The sequence below is a fragment of the Protopterus annectens genome, chromosome 6.part0, assembly GCF_019279795.1.
Source record: "Protopterus annectens isolate FY-2018-M chromosome 6.part0, PAN1.0, whole genome shotgun sequence".
NCBI lineage: Eukaryota > Metazoa > Chordata > Ceratodontiformes > Protopteridae > Protopterus > Protopterus annectens.
In genome coordinates this window covers 1,996,423,492-1,996,442,199 of record NC_056737.1, presented here as the reverse complement: position 1 = coordinate 1,996,442,199, position 18,708 = coordinate 1,996,423,492, and the positions used below count along the sequence as shown (strand labels likewise).

The 18,708-nt window shown below is 37.8% G+C and overlaps 1 protein-coding gene across 1 annotated transcript in view; it reads left to right on the top strand.

Annotated features, from left to right (window-relative positions):
* AGPS (alkylglycerone phosphate synthase) overlaps positions 1-18,708 on the top strand; it is a 1,624,661-nt gene that overhangs the window by 778,156 nt on the left and 827,797 nt on the right. Inside the window, exon 10 of the mRNA XM_044075311.1 lies at positions 4,035-4,143. Coding sequence (XP_043931246.1) covers positions 4,035-4,143 — 109 coding nt within the window. The remainder of the gene's footprint in view (positions 1-4,034; positions 4,144-18,708) is intronic.

Genomic DNA, 18,708 nt, shown 5'->3' with positions numbered 1-18,708 from the left:
TAGGCCTCCAAGGAAACCTATTCTCCTCTTTGGAACTGTAATTTTGTTTTGGAAAAATTGACTCCGGCTCCTTTTGACCCTGCAGATTCTGTTTCTTTGCAACATTGTACAAGGAAGACTGTTTTGTTGCTGGCTCTTACTTCAGCTATGAGGGTTTATGAGCTACAGTTCCTTATGGTCATTCCTCCTTGTTTGTTTTTACACAGGGACAGGGTGTCCCTTTGTAGTAATCCTTCTTTTATGCCCAAGGTAGTAAATGAGTTGTCTTTGAATCAGCTGGTACAACTCCCTTCCTTTTTCTCTTTTCAGTCTGCTAGTGAGAAGGTCTTGCATTACCTTGAATTTGCACAAACAGCTCAGGTACGATTTGGATAAAACTAAGGACATTTGTAACGATGTGGATAAAACTAAGGATATTTGTAAGTCTAACCAGCTTTTTTTTTCCTTTCATCCCAGGACATTGTGTTGGGCTGTTTCTAAGCAAACCGTCTCTTCCTGGATATTTAAAGCCATTTCTTTTTGTTATTCTTTTCATGGCAAATCTTTGTCTACTTCTGATAGAGCTCATTCCACTGGGGCTTTTGCCTCTTCTGGTGCTTTCTTCAAGAGGTTGGACACCAACTCCATCTCGTTGCATATCTTTACTAAGCATTCTAAGTTGGATATGGTTTCTAGGGTCAGAGCAGCTTTTACTATAACCATTTTATGTGGGTTTCTTGAGGGCTGTTCTCAACCTTCCACCTCACATTCTCTTTCTTGAGCTTTATTTTTTTATTCTCCCTAACGTTAGGAATACTGCTACAGTGATATAGAAGGACATAGTACAGTTGTGAAAAATCTTACCATAACAGTAGATGTCCTTCTCTTCACAGTTGCAGTATTCACTCCCTCCCTCCAACCCCCTCTTGTTTGTTCTGGTTTTTGTTTGTATTCTATTCTGGCTGAGAGTTTCCCCTTCTTCTGCATTTTCTACTTTTGGATGTGCATGGACCTCTTTGTCCTATGGAGACTGTTCTCAACTGGAGCAATTCAGTTCTGGGTAACTGAGTTTATATGTCAGTTGTATGCCCTAAATCTTGTGTAGAGAGCATATGCCTGACTTACAGTGCATACAAAATCATAAGTCTTTGGTGTACTGGCCGAACATTGGGCTACCTAGAAGGGAGATTTCAGGTGAAAGTTTTGAAACATGATGAGAATAAATCTAAGATGACATCTCTGCTTAATTTAGCAGAAGCATATCGACATCAAGCAGGAATGGAAATCAAACCAGAAGTGGATAAAAACCAGGCAGCAACTGAATGTGCTAAAAAACAAAATAAAGAATATAAGGTGAAGGACCAGATGAGACGGCAAGAAATGTTGAAAAAACATAAATATAGTTGCAAGTATAGAAAACTTCTGGAATAGCCTCATGTTGATCAAGAACAAACACAGGAATGGTTAAGGAGAGGAGAATTTACATCAAGAAATGAAAGGTTAATATTGGCAGCCCAAGATAGTGGGCTACATACACGCTGGTTTGCTAAGTCCATTGAACATATGGGAGAAACAGACATGTTTAGGTTTTGTGGAACCTAATTGGAAACAGTCACGCACCTTGTTGCTGGTTGCGACTCTAATGGCAGTGGGATTTTATACTGAAAGGCATAATAATGTGGCGAGATTGTTACACTGGAGATTGTGCAAACTATATGGTTTCGAAGTGGCTGAAAGACACTGGAAACATGAGCCACAGAGAATCATAGAAACTGATGAAGTTTACATCACATGGGATCACCCAATACCAACAGTCCAAAAGATAGATGCTAGAAAACTGGATATAGTGGTCCAAGAACAGAAGACTAAAGTAGCATTGATCATTGAAATTGCCACACCTAGTGACTACAGTGTCTTGCGTACAGAGAGACACAAATTCATAAAATACCTCGATCTGCAGGCAGAAACAAGAGCCATGTGGAAGAAAGATATCCAGGCAGTTTCAATAGTAGTAGGAGCAACTGGTCTTATAAAAAAGAACTTACAAGTGTATTTAGATATGTTACCAATTCATGTAACACCATACGAATTGCAGAAGGTGTCATTACTGGGCACATTGCGGGTGCTGCGAAGAGCACTTTTGACTAACATCAAAGAGTGAAACAATACTAATTTCATGAACTTTAATTGTACTTTGACTTAGGAATGGGGTCCATTCCCATCATGGTATTAGAAACCCAAAAGACTTGGAGAAATGAAAAACAGGAGATTCCTAACTTTAAGCATACTGCAACAGTGAATAGGACATCTACTGTTTTGGTAAGATTTTACATGACTGTACTTTGTTACTGGATTCTATCAACTAGAGGCCCCCTCCACCCAGTTCTTCCATCTGATGACTCTACAATAGGGTCCCTGTTAGAACCACAAAAGTTAAAATTGAACAGCTAAAAAGCCAAATATTCAGTTACTCGAAATCGGTTTTGTGGGGGGCTGTGTCCCCCCACACCCCCCTAAGTATATATAACAACTCTGAGATTGCACTACAGTGAGGAAAGAGCAAATTTTCCGATCTTCACTGTACTGCGATCTCAGAAAACTGATCTCACTTGAGTAGCTGAAAATTCCGCTTCTCAGCTGTTCAATTTTTTTAAACTTTTGTGGTTCTAATAGGGACCCCTACAATCGGTGGTCACAGAAATGCCTGAGGGTACTGCATTTTGTGACCGTCACAATTCTGATGGGCCGCTTAGCCAGACTGCATATACAGTACTACCCAAGAAGTACCTGGAGCCAACTTTCATAGTTCTTGGAGGAGGTGATCCCTGTGCTTCCCTGTATATCCAAAGGGCTAGAATAGACTAGCTTAGATGGAGCATCCTTCAAACAAGACCTTCACAATTACAGTTGCAATGGATGGTTCAGATATTGCATGGGAGGGGGGCACATTCTGGAGACCTCAGCATGCAGAGAGTAGGGGATGCTACTCAAAAAAGGAAGCATATAAATGTAAAGCTGATGACCACCCTGATTCCTGTGCCCAGAGCCTTCATGCCTATATGTAAGAAAGGGTTTGTGCATGCGATAATAGTCAGTACTTCTGTAGTGTACTATGTAAACAAACAAGAGGAGACTCATTTTTACCCATTGGGCAGACTGACCGTGACTGCTTGAGAGATCGTTCTCCAATATCAGATAACCTTAAGGGCAATTTGCGTCCCATACCAGTTGACATTAATTGGACAGCAACTAAACAAGATCAGCTGCAGATTGCAGAGTTCCATTAATGTATGCTGCACAAGAATGTTTTTCTCAAGATTGTTCACAGGCAAACTGGTCATAAAGTCGACAGTGGGGATGTGCTGATGTATCTTCCTGCCTCTGCAGCAGCTCAGTCAATGCCCCCACCCTAATCCATCCTTGGAATTACCTTTCATTTTGTAATATGAAAGTACTCATGCAGTTATTTCATATGCGATTTAAAGAACATTTCTCAAATAAAATTATATAGTATGGATATAGCGGGTACTTTCATTTACTTAGTGTTTCTCACTTTTCCTTGAATACTTTTGGACATTTAAGTATGCATTTTCTGCTAAATGGAGTTTTGTGTCTGGCAAGTTATTTTTAAAGGACAAAGGCAGGATGTTTATTAAAATGTGAGCATTTGGTCATTTTCTGACTGAGTCGTCTAATTTTGATATATCTCATTGATTTGCCTTGAATCATCATAAAATCAGTTTCCACTTCCTGCATGTTGTTGTGACAAATATTGTTTGGACAGTAGTAGACGGATTCTTTCTGTGTAATGCAAATGTTTTATCAGTTATTGATTTATACACCTTGATGCATACCTCAGGAAGCCTGCACTATATTCCTTCAGAGTTGTATATGCTAAATTCTAATCACAGAAAATAAATTACAGTTCTTTTTGTGGTATAAATGAAGATATGAAGTAGCTTTTACTGTACAGCCATCTGCTCAAAAAGTAAACTGCTGGTCTTCCAGAACAAGTGCTGCTTAGATATTTGATAGGTTCTGCTCTTATTTAACAGGTTGTTCACATGAGAGCGGTAACACCAAGGGGTGTGGTCGAGAAAAGCTGTCAAGGCCCACGTATGTCTACTGGCCCAGATATTCACCATTTCATCATGGGATCTGAAGGTATAGTATGAATAGAAGACAACCAAAAAACCAAATATGTGTGTGTGTATATGTATGCATGCATCCGAATGCTAAGTCATAAGGGCCTCTGTCTTGAATAACTACAGGGGCTGCATCAAGGCTGGTATACTCAGCTGAAATTCACAGTATCCAAAACAAAAAGAAGAGTAGTTAGTACATCTCAGAATGCTGGTTTGAGGGCTGCTTCAGGCTGTAGGACTACAGGTTTGAGATGTTTTTGACATGTATAGCTACAGATATATATATATATATATATATATATATATATCTATATATCTATATATCTATATATCTATATATATATATATATATATATATATATATATATATGTGTGTGTGTGTGTGTGTACGTATTTGGGTCCTAGTCATATTGTCGAAACACGGTTCATCTAAACTGAGTTTCGGCGGAAACAATTTAGCAAAAGTGCATTTTATCGAAAATGCACTTTCGCTAAAGAGAGAGTGGAAAATTAAAGAAAGCATGCAGTTTGCATGTGCTATTAGTTGTAAATCAACGTATAGTGTTGATTTACAACTAATGAAACTATTGCTGACATCGTGGTACAATGGGGATAAGGGAATATTCCCTTTTCTCCACTGTAGTGCAATCTTGGAGTGAGAATAATAAAGTAAGAGGGGTGAGGGGGGCACAGCCCCCCACATGGGGGGGGGTGCAGGGGGGCTTGCCCCCCTGCATAACACAGTTTGATGTGATTTGTTTTGTTTTGTTTTTTTATGTTTTTTTTTAATGTTATTTTCTTTAGCGAAAGTGCATATTCGACAATATGCACTTTCGACAATATGCACTTTCGCTTTCGACAATATGCACTTTCGCTAAAGTGCGTTATCGGAAACACAATTCGATGAACTGTGTTTTCGATAATAAGACAGTGACCCATGTAATTGTACTCTGCATACTCTCCCACAGCTTGATATTGCTTGGACTGGTTTTGACTTTTAAGTGGTTCTGTTTCTGTGATTTTTTATAACTCCTGGCAGATCTTCTAGTTCCCAACACTGCAGAAACATCATGTTCCTATTTATCTGACAATGTAGTCTACTTAGTAATAAGTGCAGACTGTGTCCATCATTCTAGAAACTCACAAAGATTTGTGTTATTCTTTTTTCTTCAAGATAATCTGTTAATATGCTACATTCAGAGTTGTACCTCCACGAGCATTGTTGTGCATTTCTTATATTTCTTTGTTTTCTGTGTAAACTTCTTAATTAGTATTCCACTATACAGAATATATGTTGCACTGTATTATTTTTGTACTTTTTAATTTTCAAAGTAAAATGTTTGTTATTCTCATATAATATTTTTGTTTAATGTATTTGTCATCTATTTCACTGATGTATTTCCTTTGTAATAGACATTTCTCCCCAGGACTTCACTGAAGATGTGGAATTTCCTAGTTTGACATTCACAGTTAATAAGTAGAATAAATAAGTAATTAAATCACAGTAGAAATTATTTAGCGTACCTTCTGCTCGTAATTATTTTATTGGTACAGCGAGACTACTTCTGTAGTTTTCGTGCAGGTTTTTCCTGACCCATTTATATTAAGTAAAAAAAAAAAAAAGTCAATTTGGTGAATAATGTAGTGATATGAATTTGATTTTTTTTAAACATTTGAATGTGTGTCATTTATTATTTATTCTGTTTTAAGAAGTAAAGGTTACATTTCCCAGCACAACATTAACTGTATTGTTGTTAATTTAAATATGCCTTTTAATATTGTCACTGTTAAAGCAATATTCACAGCAAAGAATTTACAGGCCACTAACAGGGTCTACTCAGACATTTGTTGTTAGTCATACAAGTACTCTAAAAGCATGTGTAGCCCTGCTTTGTCTCTCTCTCTCTCTTTTTTTTTTTTTTTTAGGGGAGGGACCAAGTATTTAATTATTTACTGTGGACTCTGACGAGGAGGAGAGATTGGTAAGGAAGAGCATATGAACTTCAGCCTGATGAGACTCGAATGCGATTAATACTCTTGTAATATCACATTAATGCATAATACAAATTAGCCTATTTATTATCACATAGATATTGGGAAGTGAGTCAGTATGCTGGCTCATTCTGTATGCTAAAGGTAAATATCTAACATTAGGCATAGTTTAGTCTAACTAATACGATTCTGTTGGTATACAGCATTTTTATTATATAGAAAAGCAAACCATGTCAAAATGCAGTGATAACTGTACTTAAATAACATATTTGGCATCAAGTCCAGAACTGGTTATGTACCTTATGCTTGTTGGTTGCCACTGCAGACTACTTCTCCCTCCACAGTTTTGAATAGGAGAACGTAGGCATCAGAAAATGAAAGAATTCTTGGCTCCTGTTACAGAGGGATAGAGCTCATCAGACTATGGTCAGAGTGTAGGACATACTCTGTCTCATTGAATACTCATTTATTAAGAGGATTTCCACATTTTAGAGCTCTGTGCCACTACCATAGCCCTGATAAATTATATTTTATGATTAGACCCAGCTCAGAAATCTGAAAAGTTCTGTTTTATCCCTTCATAGTGCTTCTTGTACTTCTGTAATGCTGATGCATTGTACAGCAACTCAGGAATAAGCAGAGCTGATGCAAACCTATGTCTTATCAAAGTTAAGTTCTCAAGGATGGGCAGTGACATAGATATGAAGATTTGGGAGTACTAGATCATCCTTTAAAGAAGGACCTTCAAAAGTTAGTAACTTTCTTTTGGCTTATACGGTTGTAAGGTTGATAGAATCTCAAAAAAAAAATGCATGTGATATTTGGCCAGGAAGGGCTGAACTCACACATACAACCCTTGGAAATAGTAATTTTGTTTATTTTAATCCTGTACTCCAGGGAATTAAGTATTAATTTCCATTTCCTTGTGGGATTTTAATAATCATCATCTTTAAAACTGCACCGTTCACCAGGATAGCTTAATGTACTGAAGGGCGACAGCAGGTTACATAAGGATTATCCCAATTAAGGGAAAATTTTAGTTTAGTTAAATTACTTGGGATGTAATTCATCTGCATAGTCTCCTTGGATCCAGTTGCCTTGTAAGTAATATTTTTTGTAATATTCAGTAAGTACAGTCCATAATGAAGGTAAATAATTATCTGGTAGGGTTATGATTTGCAGGATATTATATGTCAAGAGGGCAGTTTTGTAAATAGCATTATCAATTGCTATGGTGTGAATATATATATATGTTGTTTAATGGATTAAACTAATGGTTTAACAAGTAAAACATATATTAAAGGAAATAATAGGTGTCTTAGAAAAAGATTGATAGTCATGAAAACCTTTAAAGTCTGGATAGTTTGTGAGGTAAGACAAGAACTTTCAAAGCTGCAAACAGATACTTCCAAGAGATCAAGTCAGAATTCTTCTTTGCCATCTCGTGGTCCAGATGGTATAGGATAATAGCTCTTACTGTGACTAAAACAGCCTGAGATAATCTAGCAACCCAGAAGATCGTGGGGGTAGTGGCTGATGCCAGCTTGCCCGTCCTAGTGGGAGGTGAGCAGTCTGGCTGAATGCAATTCTGGCATCTACTAATGAAAGAGGTGTACAACATGCAGCATCATTTGCTAAAGATGTGCATTGTCTCTGACAAGATGCATTCATGCAATATCCCTTACTGCTTATATGCAGAAGCTCGCACACACAATTATGAAGGTATTGCACACCTTCAAGTAATACGAGTCTGTGTGTCAGTCGCAGTGAAGGAGCTAGGAACTTAACTGAAAAAATCCTTTCCTGTCTGGCAATAGTTTCTAAAATAGCCTTTGGAGTGAGGCAACAAATGGGCTGGACACTAGTTGCAGGGGGTGAATGGCTGGTAGGTTTGGGGTCCAAGTGGAAGACATGGAGGGAGGGCTCTCTTAATAGGCTGAGAAGACTGTGACCTTTAAGTGTTCTGTAATGGAAGAATGACACCAGTGATAAGGTTAACAGAAGTATTAAAATATAGATTCATAGGTGTGTACTATGCTAATGACTACAAAGGCCTTTTTAAGCAAAGTCGTGTATCCAAATCTCTGACAAGTTCTGGTACCCTTGATAAGAGTAAGCAGGGGCTTGGTAGATGAAACAATTACAAGCAGGGGCCTGAGAGATTAACCATTTACAGGCGCCTGTGTCCATTAGACACACAGGTGCCAAACCATTGATGAATTTCCTATTCCCCATCCAACAGTCCAAGTTGCACTTGAATTGGGTTAGGGAAGAACTCTGCTTCATATGGATTGGGAGCCTGTTCCAGAGAAAGGGTGGTCTGTAGGATACATAGCTGTCTCTCCAGCAGGTCTTTTTTATATCACAGGCAAGGTTCAAGTCTTTAGAATGGGTGATTCCGGTGCTGTTTATTTTGCAGATATGCAGGAGGTCCATCGGGGTGGGGTCTTCCAATGCCTTGTATGCCAGGCATAGATTTCCCCACAATAGCCTGTAGGAGACAATACAGTGATAGGGCCTTGAGGTAGTGTGCATAGGACATGTTACTCATGCTCTGTATTTTTTCCTTGAGGAACCTCTGTGGATGTTACAATTTTTGGATGTGCCTGGTTAGGTACATACCAAAGGAGGCATCATACTCAATGATAGGTCTGTTGAATGCTGAAAACAGTGGCATAATGGTCTCCTTGGACCTAGATACCATACCTTTGTTTATAATTTGCACAACATAGAATGAGTTCCTCACTCCTGTAGACATGTGATAGTGAAAGGCTAGATTACTGTCTATGTGTTTCTCCAAGTCCCTGACTACTGGGCCATTTCTTAAGGGTGTGTTGTCAATATGATAGTTATCAGGGGTGGATGACTTCCTGAAGATACTGTTATGCATTTCTTGGCATTTAGATTTGGTCCATGACTCTGACACAGGTTATTTATCTGTGTTAACCCTTCCCAGAGGACATTTGTGTTTGAGGGGGATTCTGTGACTACTCCTAATTTGCAGTCATGTGCAGATTTAGTCAGCCAGAGACCATTGACATTGGCCTTGACTTCAGAGAAGTAAATGCCAAAAAATAAATAAGAGGTCCCAGGACCAGTCACTGAGGGACCCCACTTGTGACTGGCCTCCTTGTAGAGGTGGACTCCCAAATTTTAACTTCCTGGGTCCTATCTGTGAGCCAGCTGGCTATCCACTCGGTGATGTAAGGGTTTTTACCTAACCTCAAGAGTTTGTCAACAATGCCTGAGTGGGGATTGTGTCAAATGCCTTGGCCAGGGTCAAGGTAGGCAGTTTGAACTGTTTTGCTCTCATTCATTCCTTTGATGACCTTTCAAAGAAGTTCACCAGGCTGAGTAGGCATAACCTGCTCCTGGCAAAACCAAATTGGGTTGAGTCCACTGTTTGGAATTCTTTTCATGGCTTTGCATATAAAACTTATGGGTCTGTAGATGGCCTAACTTTGTGCAGAGAGATGACTGTTGCTGTTCTCTATTGATGAGGCATGAAGCTTGTTTGGAGGTTACAGTTAAATTAGCAATTCCTGAGGGCCTGATAGGTCATGCTTCATGCTGTCTAGAAGGCATCCTGGGATATTGTCTGGGCCCATCAGTGCAGTATTCTTGGCCTTAGCTCATTGAGGACCTGTACCCTAGTGATAGTAGGGACAGTTATATTGGATGGTACTTTCTAAGGGGAAGTTGAGGGGGAGGGAGGGGTAAAGTTACAGCTGAATTTGTCTCTCAGTAGGTTTGCTATATCTTCTGACTTAGTATAGAAGGCTCAATTAACAATGAGCTCCTCACACAATTGTGTATTGCCTTTGAGGTTGCGGACATAGCTAAAGGATTTCTTGTGATTATCCCTGGTCTGGGAGGCCAAATTTACCTCATATTTGGCTTTGTTAGACTGTATTTGTTCTGTTGATTTGTTTGTTTAGTTTGATGTGAGCACTTTTATCCTGCTGGGTGCTGTGCCTCCTAATTTTTGCCATGATTTTCTTCCTTCGGTTATACAGCCTATTGAGGTTGTGATTCCACCAAGGTGGCTTATTTTTTGAGTAAGTTCTGTACTTCTTCCCAGTATATAAAGCTGCCTCTATGTAGCTATTAACATGTTTGTTTAGGGTTTCTGTGAACAGTTCTGTGTAGGCAGCAGTGTTCTCAGGGTTTACTGGAGCTTGACATTTTGCCAGTTTATCACTTAATAGTAGGAAGTTAGCCTTACAGTAGTTCCTGAGCAGTCCATGGTTAGCTGGAGTTCCAGGTTTTATCTTTATTACAAAAGAGATTGTTTTGTGGTCTGACCCTACCAGAGAAGACATTACACTCTGGGGTGTGCAACACTTTCACATGTTAGTGAGGACCAGATACAGTATGTTTGAGCCCCTGGTCGATGTAGTGATAATCTGGTCCAGGGAGTTTGTGTTTATAAAATCCAGGAGTCTCTGTGCCTCATGTTTATTGTTGTATATGATTCCAATTTAATAGCAGTGTAATTAAAATTGCCTGAGTATGGCACTGGATTGTATGCTGTGTGTTTCCAATAAGCTTAAATACATGTTATGGAAGGTTACATTTAAGTACCTCAACATATGTGGGTCTGTGTGTTTGCTTTGAACTGTGTGTGATGGGTGCGGTGTAATTTCTACTGACAACCTGATTGACATTAAGGGTGCTTTTATGTGAGAACTTTGCCTTTAGTGACATTGTATAAATTTAGTGACATTGTATAAATACAACTCTCACGTACCTTATCAGTTTGCTTGAGAATTAGCCGGTTGTCCTTAAACATGAGGCAGTTTCTGCATTGCATCATGCTGCCCATATCCACCAAGCTGGTAATGGAGATGGTGGAAAAGTTCAAATCCATGACAATAGGCCCTTTTTTATTGATTACATGGTTGCGGTGAGAGTGTGAAGTAATGTCAGGAGTACCTGGTTTGCAACTCTGGGGGCAGTGCTTGTCACTGCAAGGTAATTACCCTGTGTGCAACTAAGTACTGATGAAATGTCAAGGGTGCTTTTACATGACACTGACAGACACTTGAGGGGAAACTAATGAGTCATCCCTTGTGATTTGTGGATGAAGTATTTAGGGAGATACTCTGAATATAGGTTAGACAGCAGCTAATCAAGCAGTGCTTACTGAAAAGAAAGAATTAGCTTTTTCAGGAATGATGAATAGTAGGGATTCACCTAAATGGCTACTACCTGGCAACTGCTAGTGCTGGTCTCATCATAGCTTCCTGTTTCTGGGATACAGTGCTCCTTTGCATCTTCTGTCACCAGAAGCAAAACAGTAGCACCAATCCCAAGATAAGAAGCAGGCCACAGGCCGCTTGGTAATCAACAGTCTTCCCCCAGATGATGCAGGGGTCTCTAGGCTTGTTGTAGCCTTTTCCTGGAAGATGCCTTGAATAGTGACCAGCCCAACCCAGATGCTCACTGCTCAATCAGAAATAGTCAGGAATCAATGTCCTCTGCTCCTTCTCTTACCAGAAGCAAAACAAGGGCATAAATTTCAGGTGGTACCTGTGAAACATTTATCAGGCTTTCTGGTGATGAGCAGTCTCAAATAAATAATTTCCCTGTGCTCCTTCTCTTACCAGGAGCAAAACAGAAGCATTAATCCCGATATGACTTTTGAGAGGCATAATGTGGGCTCTTCAATAATTTGTGGTATTGGACTAGATGTAGATTTTAAATGTAAGATTAGAAAAATAGGTTGATATCCTAAAATATGTAGTATGCACTAAGCAGTTAGGTATGAAAATGGGGTAACTCTAGCTTTTGCAAAATACAAGGAGAGACTGTATTTTTTAAAAGGGCAAGATAGACTGAAAGGGGATGGGCAGTCTGTATTCAGAAGGGGAGTAACTCATAAAATGATGATTTTGTGCTTACTTAACCATAGGCAATGAAGGAAAAGAGGTAAAGAAATATGTGGCCAAATTAACATAAGGGGCAGGACACTAGAAAGAAGCTGAGTTAAAAACACAGCAGCACCAAGGTGGGGGATATTCAGTTTCTAACAAACCAGATAAATAACGAAAACCGAAAAACAAACTTCTAAAAAAACAAACTTTGGGTAAACCAGGAACACAAATTTATTGTAAGCGCTTTCGGACGCAAACATATGCAACCTTCTTCAGACCACATAAGTAATGACTAAAGGGATTTAAATAATTCCTTGGCATGACATCATAAATTCATCAATTAGTGTTTAATGCAACAACAACCTAAATGCATGGAAACACTTTTAAAGATAATAGTCAGTTTAAAATGTGTAAGTATATAAAAAATAAACAATATATAAAAATGAAAATACAAATAACTTCTACATATATATCACAGGGCATGTGTACACATATAAACACAACCTTAAATACATTAACTCATTGAAACACATTAGGGAAAATAACATATTAACATATTTGCATATTACATAAAAATACTTTATAAAAATATTTTAATGCCTTTCCAATGATTTAAATTTTAAGAGACATTTGACAGAACTCATTTCATTGAGACCAGGAAACATGTAAGCATTTGTTAAAACCTGCCACCACAGTTCCCTCAGTTCCAATCTCAAAGGCCATGGGCCTCTTGGATTATCAAAAATCTGTTTGATGACCGTAAATAAAAATAAATGGTCATTGAATTCAGCAATATGTCTTGCTAGACTATTAGTACAATCCTTTCTAGATATAGAATATCGATGTTCATAAATATGTTGTTTTAAATGGCATTCAGTCTTGCCAATGTAAAATTGAGGGCACCATTGGCATTTGGCCACATATACCACACCAGCACTATTACAATTAAATCTCCCTTTTACATGATACTCCATATTACGGATGGTAAATTTATTAGCTGTCTTAATGTGCTTACATTGATTACAACAACCACATTTGTACATTCCACCAGATGATACAAATGGGGATGGGTAGTTTTTTCAACCATACTTTTAAGGTTAATACTCCTTTGTACACAATTTTTGGAGTCTTTGGGACTTTATGTTTAAGATAGGGGTCATCTATTAACAAAACCCAATTCTTAACTATAATGTGCCTGATTAACCCTGCATCAGAAGAAAAAGGGGTACTAAAAATCAATGAAATATTTACATCATCAGACACGCTGGATACATTGTTGTTATCCACAAATTCTAAAGTCCCTTCAGTAACAGTGGTCAGGCTGTTAGTTAAAATAGGCCTAAACCAACCGTTCTTGCGTTTGGTGCAGATTTCACCAACCAATTCATGAATCATATCATGGGGATACTCACGTGCAACAAACATATTCATCAATAGTTGGCATTCATTCAAAAAGTTGTGGTCCAAGGTTGTCATATGGGCAGCCCTTACTAGCTGTCCCTTGACCACAGATCGTTTTTGAAAGAGGGGATGAGAACTATCAAAATGAAGGAAACAATTAGAATAAGTGGGTTTCCTATATATTTTGGTTGTGTAACCAGCAATATTTAAATCCTTACAGAGACAAACATCCACATAGTTAATACTTTTACTATCAAAAACATAAGTAAATTAAAAAAAATCTGTAAGTTCTGTTATATTAGAAACAAAATTATAAGCATAGAATTCATCCCCTTTAAATATTAAAAATAAATCATCAAGGTAGCGAGTGTACCAGGCAACATGTTTCATATACAAATCATGTTTAAAAAGTAAGGTATTTTCCCAATGGGCCATAACGCAATTATCGAAACTGCCTCCACAGGGAGACCCCATAGCAATACCAGACATTTGGTGGAAAATGTCCCCACCAAAGAAAATGTAATTGTTGGCCAAAATGATGTCTAGAAGGTATTCAATAAGATCAATTTCCTCACCTTCAGCACCAACCATCAATAAAAATTCTCTTACCCAAGCTGTACCTAAATTATGTGGAATACAGGTGTACAAATCACAAACATCAATGGTCAAAAAGTTATAACTATCACAAAATGTCAGGTTGTTGATAGACTCCAAAAAATTCCATGAGTCACGACAAATATGTGTCTGACCAGAAAGATTTTTTTTAGCTTGGAATCCACCAACTTTGCACACCCATAGGTAATTCTATTCCATCCATCAACTATGGGGCGGAATGGGGGATTATTAAAATCCTTATGGAGCTTGGGCAAGCAGAAAATGGTGGGAGTTACAGGAGATGGGATGGTTATGTAATTAAACAATTCTAAAGAGATCATTCCATCAATAAATAAGTCATTTAATAAAGACCTAATGCATTGGTATGCACCATTCAACTCATTTATAGATGCCTTTTCATATTTATCAGAATTAAGAATATCTAATATTTTATTACAATACACATCTTCAGCTATCAGTACAAGACCACCGACTTTGTCAGGCTTAAGTACATGGATATTTTGTAACTTTAAGGACTGCAAAGCCTCAATTTGACTTCTAGAGACATTAAACCTTTTCTGGTTGGTAAATCTAAAATCAGTAGAACAAATATTCCTTATGTCTACTTCACAAATTTTTTCGAAAAAACTTATAGAATGGTGAAGTGGTGGGTTAAAGGTACTGGAAATATGAAACTCAGACATATCAGAAAAGGTATTACCTAGTAGGCACTGTAAATTCAACTTCCGTACGAATAGCTTTAAATCAAGTATTGTTTCAGCAAAGTTCAGATGTTTAGAAGGCACAAAGGACAAACCTTTGGCCAACAGGTCAATCAAATCATCAGAAACATAAACATCGGTGAAATTATAAATTTTAAAGCCACCTGTGCTATTTGTAATAATCCGGGGAAACAATGCCCCAAACAGTTCACTATGTTCACCAGTTACTATCTCCTCCAACAATTGTTTCTCTTGTTCCGGCGAGTGTTGCTGCCTCTGGGTTTCGGCAGTGAGTTGTTGGTTAAAGAGCAGATCTGAAAACCCACACTGTTTTTTGGGTTGTTAGTTTGCTGCTCCCTCAAACGTTGGCTACATCTAGGTGAACTGTTGGAATGATTCTCATAGTTTGTCTCTGTAAGGATTTGAATATTGCTGGTTATACAGCCAAAACATATAGGAAACCCACTTATTCTAATTGTTTCCTTCATTTTGATAGTTCTCATCCCCTCTTTCAAAAACGATCTGTGGTCAAGGGACAGCTAGTAAGGGCTGCCCTTAAAAGTATGGTTGAAAAAAACTACCCAGCCCCATTTGTATCATCTGGTGGAATGTACAAATGTGGTTGTTGTAATCAATGTAAGCACATTAAGACAGCTAATAAATTTACCATCCGTAATGTGGAGTATCATGTAAAAGGGAGATTTAATTGTAATAGTGCTGGGGTGGTATATGTGGCCGAATGCCAACGGTGCCCTCAATTTTACATTGGCAAGACTGAACGCCGTTTAAAACAATGGATTTATGAACATCAATATTCTATATCTAGAAAGGATTGTACTAATAGTCTAGCAAGACATATTGCTGAATTCAATGACCATTTCTTTTTATTTACGGTCATCGAACAGATTTTTGATAATCCAAGAGGGGGACCATGGCCTTTGAAATTGGAACTGAGGGAACTGTGGTGGCAGGTTTTAACAAATGTTTCCTGGTCTCAGTGAAATGAGTTCTGTCAAATGTCTCTTAAAATTGAAATCATTGGAGAGGCGTTAAAATATTTTTATAAAATATTTTTATGTAATATGCAAATATGTTAATATGTTATTTTCCCTGTTGTGTTTCAATGAGTTAATGTATTTAAGTTTGTGTTTATATGTGTACACACGCCCTGTGATATATATGTAAAAGTTATTTGTATTTTTATTTATATATATTGTTTATTTTTTATATACTTACACATTTTAAACGGACTATTATCTTTAAAAGTGTTTCCATGCATTTAGGTTGTTGTTGCTTTAAACACTAATTGATGAATTTATGATGTCATTCCAAGGGTTTATTTAAATCCCTTTATTCATTATTTATGTTGTCTGAAGAAGGTTGCATATGTTTGCGGTTGAAAGTGCTTACAATAAATTTGTGTTCCTGGTTTACCCAAAGTTTGTTCTTTTTAGATGTTCAATTTCTGTATGACTAATGAGAGACAGCTGTGCTCTTAACGAGTTTAAATATGCAGTTGAAAGCAGAATAAAAGTAAAACACTGTATAAAAAATACACTGCAGTATTCAAAATAGAAGAAGGCAATGAAGCAATACAAAGTACAAGAAAACAAAAACAAACTAACCTTTTCCTCACAGCTTTCTATGGCAGAGTGAGCTTTTCCAGTAAACCCTTGAGGTGTGTGTGTCTGTGTGTGTCTGTGTGTGTCTGTGTTCATTCATACATACATGCCAGTGGTCCATGGCTGCACAACAATGTTGAAAAATTAAAATACTAATTTTGAAGGACTACTAGCACACAGACAAACTGCACCGCCAGTGATCCCTTATACAGAACAGGGACTGATGATTTGCAGATCATGGAAGTATGCTCAATGGGTTAATTATTTTCGAGTTTGCATATGACAAAGAGCAGTGCTTCCATTTTATAAAAAATAAGCTGCTTAGAACAAAACTATTCAAACAAATTACATTGGCTTAGTGGTTAAGACTTCTGCCTCACATTTTATAAATCTTGGGTTCAGTCCTAATTTCTATATTCTTGGCATGTCTTAGTGGATTGTCTCTTGATACTTATGTTAGAAATGTGTAGGTTGATTGGCTACTCGCAGTCCTCATATATGTTGTATTCCTCTTTCCACTATGGCCTGAGTTTATCTAAAAAGGGTTGATGGTGACCAGTTCACTTAGCTGGTTAGGAAATGAGTAAATTAGAAATGTAAATTAAAAGTCTAGCTACAACTGAAATACTGAATGAAAGAACATTTATATTATATTCAGAATGACTACTGTTTTTTCCAAATTAATCCTTCTTACCCAGTACCCACAGGAGGCAAATTTAGTTATTTGCATGGCAGTAGGTAAGTACAGTTAAAGGAATGTTGCAAACAATCCAACAGTCGTGCCATAAACTTTTATCAGAGAAGATTGAGCTCCTTAAACTTCATCCCATCATTTTAATTTGATACTCCAATTCTTAGAGCAATTTCTGGCAAAGAATGCTATATAGAGAGTTCCTACAAGTCAGAGAAGGTAACACATTTATACCATACTATTTTTGTAACTAAAGAAGGACAGTACCTCAACACTCATTGTAGAATTGTCAGTTCTGGAGATGTTTGTGAGTGAACAGACATTCAGATTGATGACTCCGTAGACACAGTGCCTTTCATAGTTTCAGGTTCTTGTATGGCTGTACTTGCTGTGGAGGATGTGCCATATTCTGTCCACAGTGAAACCTTCTGTCAGAATCTTTACTTGATTCCAGATGCATCCTCATCACTCTCAGTATTCAGATCGGTTTTCGAGCTATTCACAGTCCCAGAATATTTACCTAAATATTTAGCTCCAGTGTTTGCACATTTTAGGAGGGGAAGAATCACCATTCTGGATGATGATGCAAACTTCTGACAATACAGCAGTCAGACCACTGTATTGTTCCAGTCTCTAGAGACAACAGTAAAACACAAAAAGTCTTATTTGACTCTTTGTCAGTAACTTTCTTAGGAGCATTCATAAGGATTTCTGTATCTCGGTCCAAGAGAATAGAGATTCAGCCAGTTCTGTAAAAATAAGAATCTCTCCATCTCAGACCAAGAGAACAGCGATTAAGCCAGTTCTGGAAAAGTTCTCTCAAGAAAAAACAAAATAGTTTTTAAGGCACAAGGGTTCACATCTCCTTGTATTCATAGGTTCATGGGTACTTACTAGGCTATTGATCTGTGAAGAAGCCCAGCTTTACATTCCCACAGTAGATTTTAGCTCTGATGTTTTGCATACAAATAACCCCTAGATAGGCCAAACAAGGGCATGTTGAGACATTTGCATGTTTCCCCTTTCCATGAGGGACAGGGGTGATAAACCTGGGATGAATTTATGGTTACTCATCCATTTATCTAAATTACATTTGAGTAGAGTAAGAGAATTACTTTGTATACCATGGAGTGGAAGACCGTTTTATAGAAGCAGTATTCTGTGGCACAAACATATCCTTCCAAAATGTTCCATGTTTATTGCAACAGAGATTGAGATCGCCATGAGCAGGTGTTTATGATACCAGTGGACTTGCGAAAGGGTAATATATCGGACAGAATAAAGTCTATTGAAGTTCTACACACAAGGCAGAAATCATCTGTCGGTAGCCTGTATGTTGAGGGACAAGGCATTGAAATTGTCTTCATAGTTTTTTTTACAGTGTAGGCATTTAATTTTTTTTAATGAGAAAATGTTGTGGTCGTTCCACTTGTGATATACTGGTACATACTGACAGGGGCATTACACTCAATGATCAGCCTAATAAGTGCTGAGTACAGTGGAACAATTGCATCCCTAGATCTGAAAGCAGTACCTTAAATGTAAGCTGTACAGTGAATAAGAACTTCCTTACGACAGTGGATACTTGGTTCACAAAGGACAGTTCAGTGTCATCATAGGTGTTCTGGTTCTTTATGCAAGATTACATACAAGGCAATTCAGTTTTATCTTGAAGTTGGAAAAATT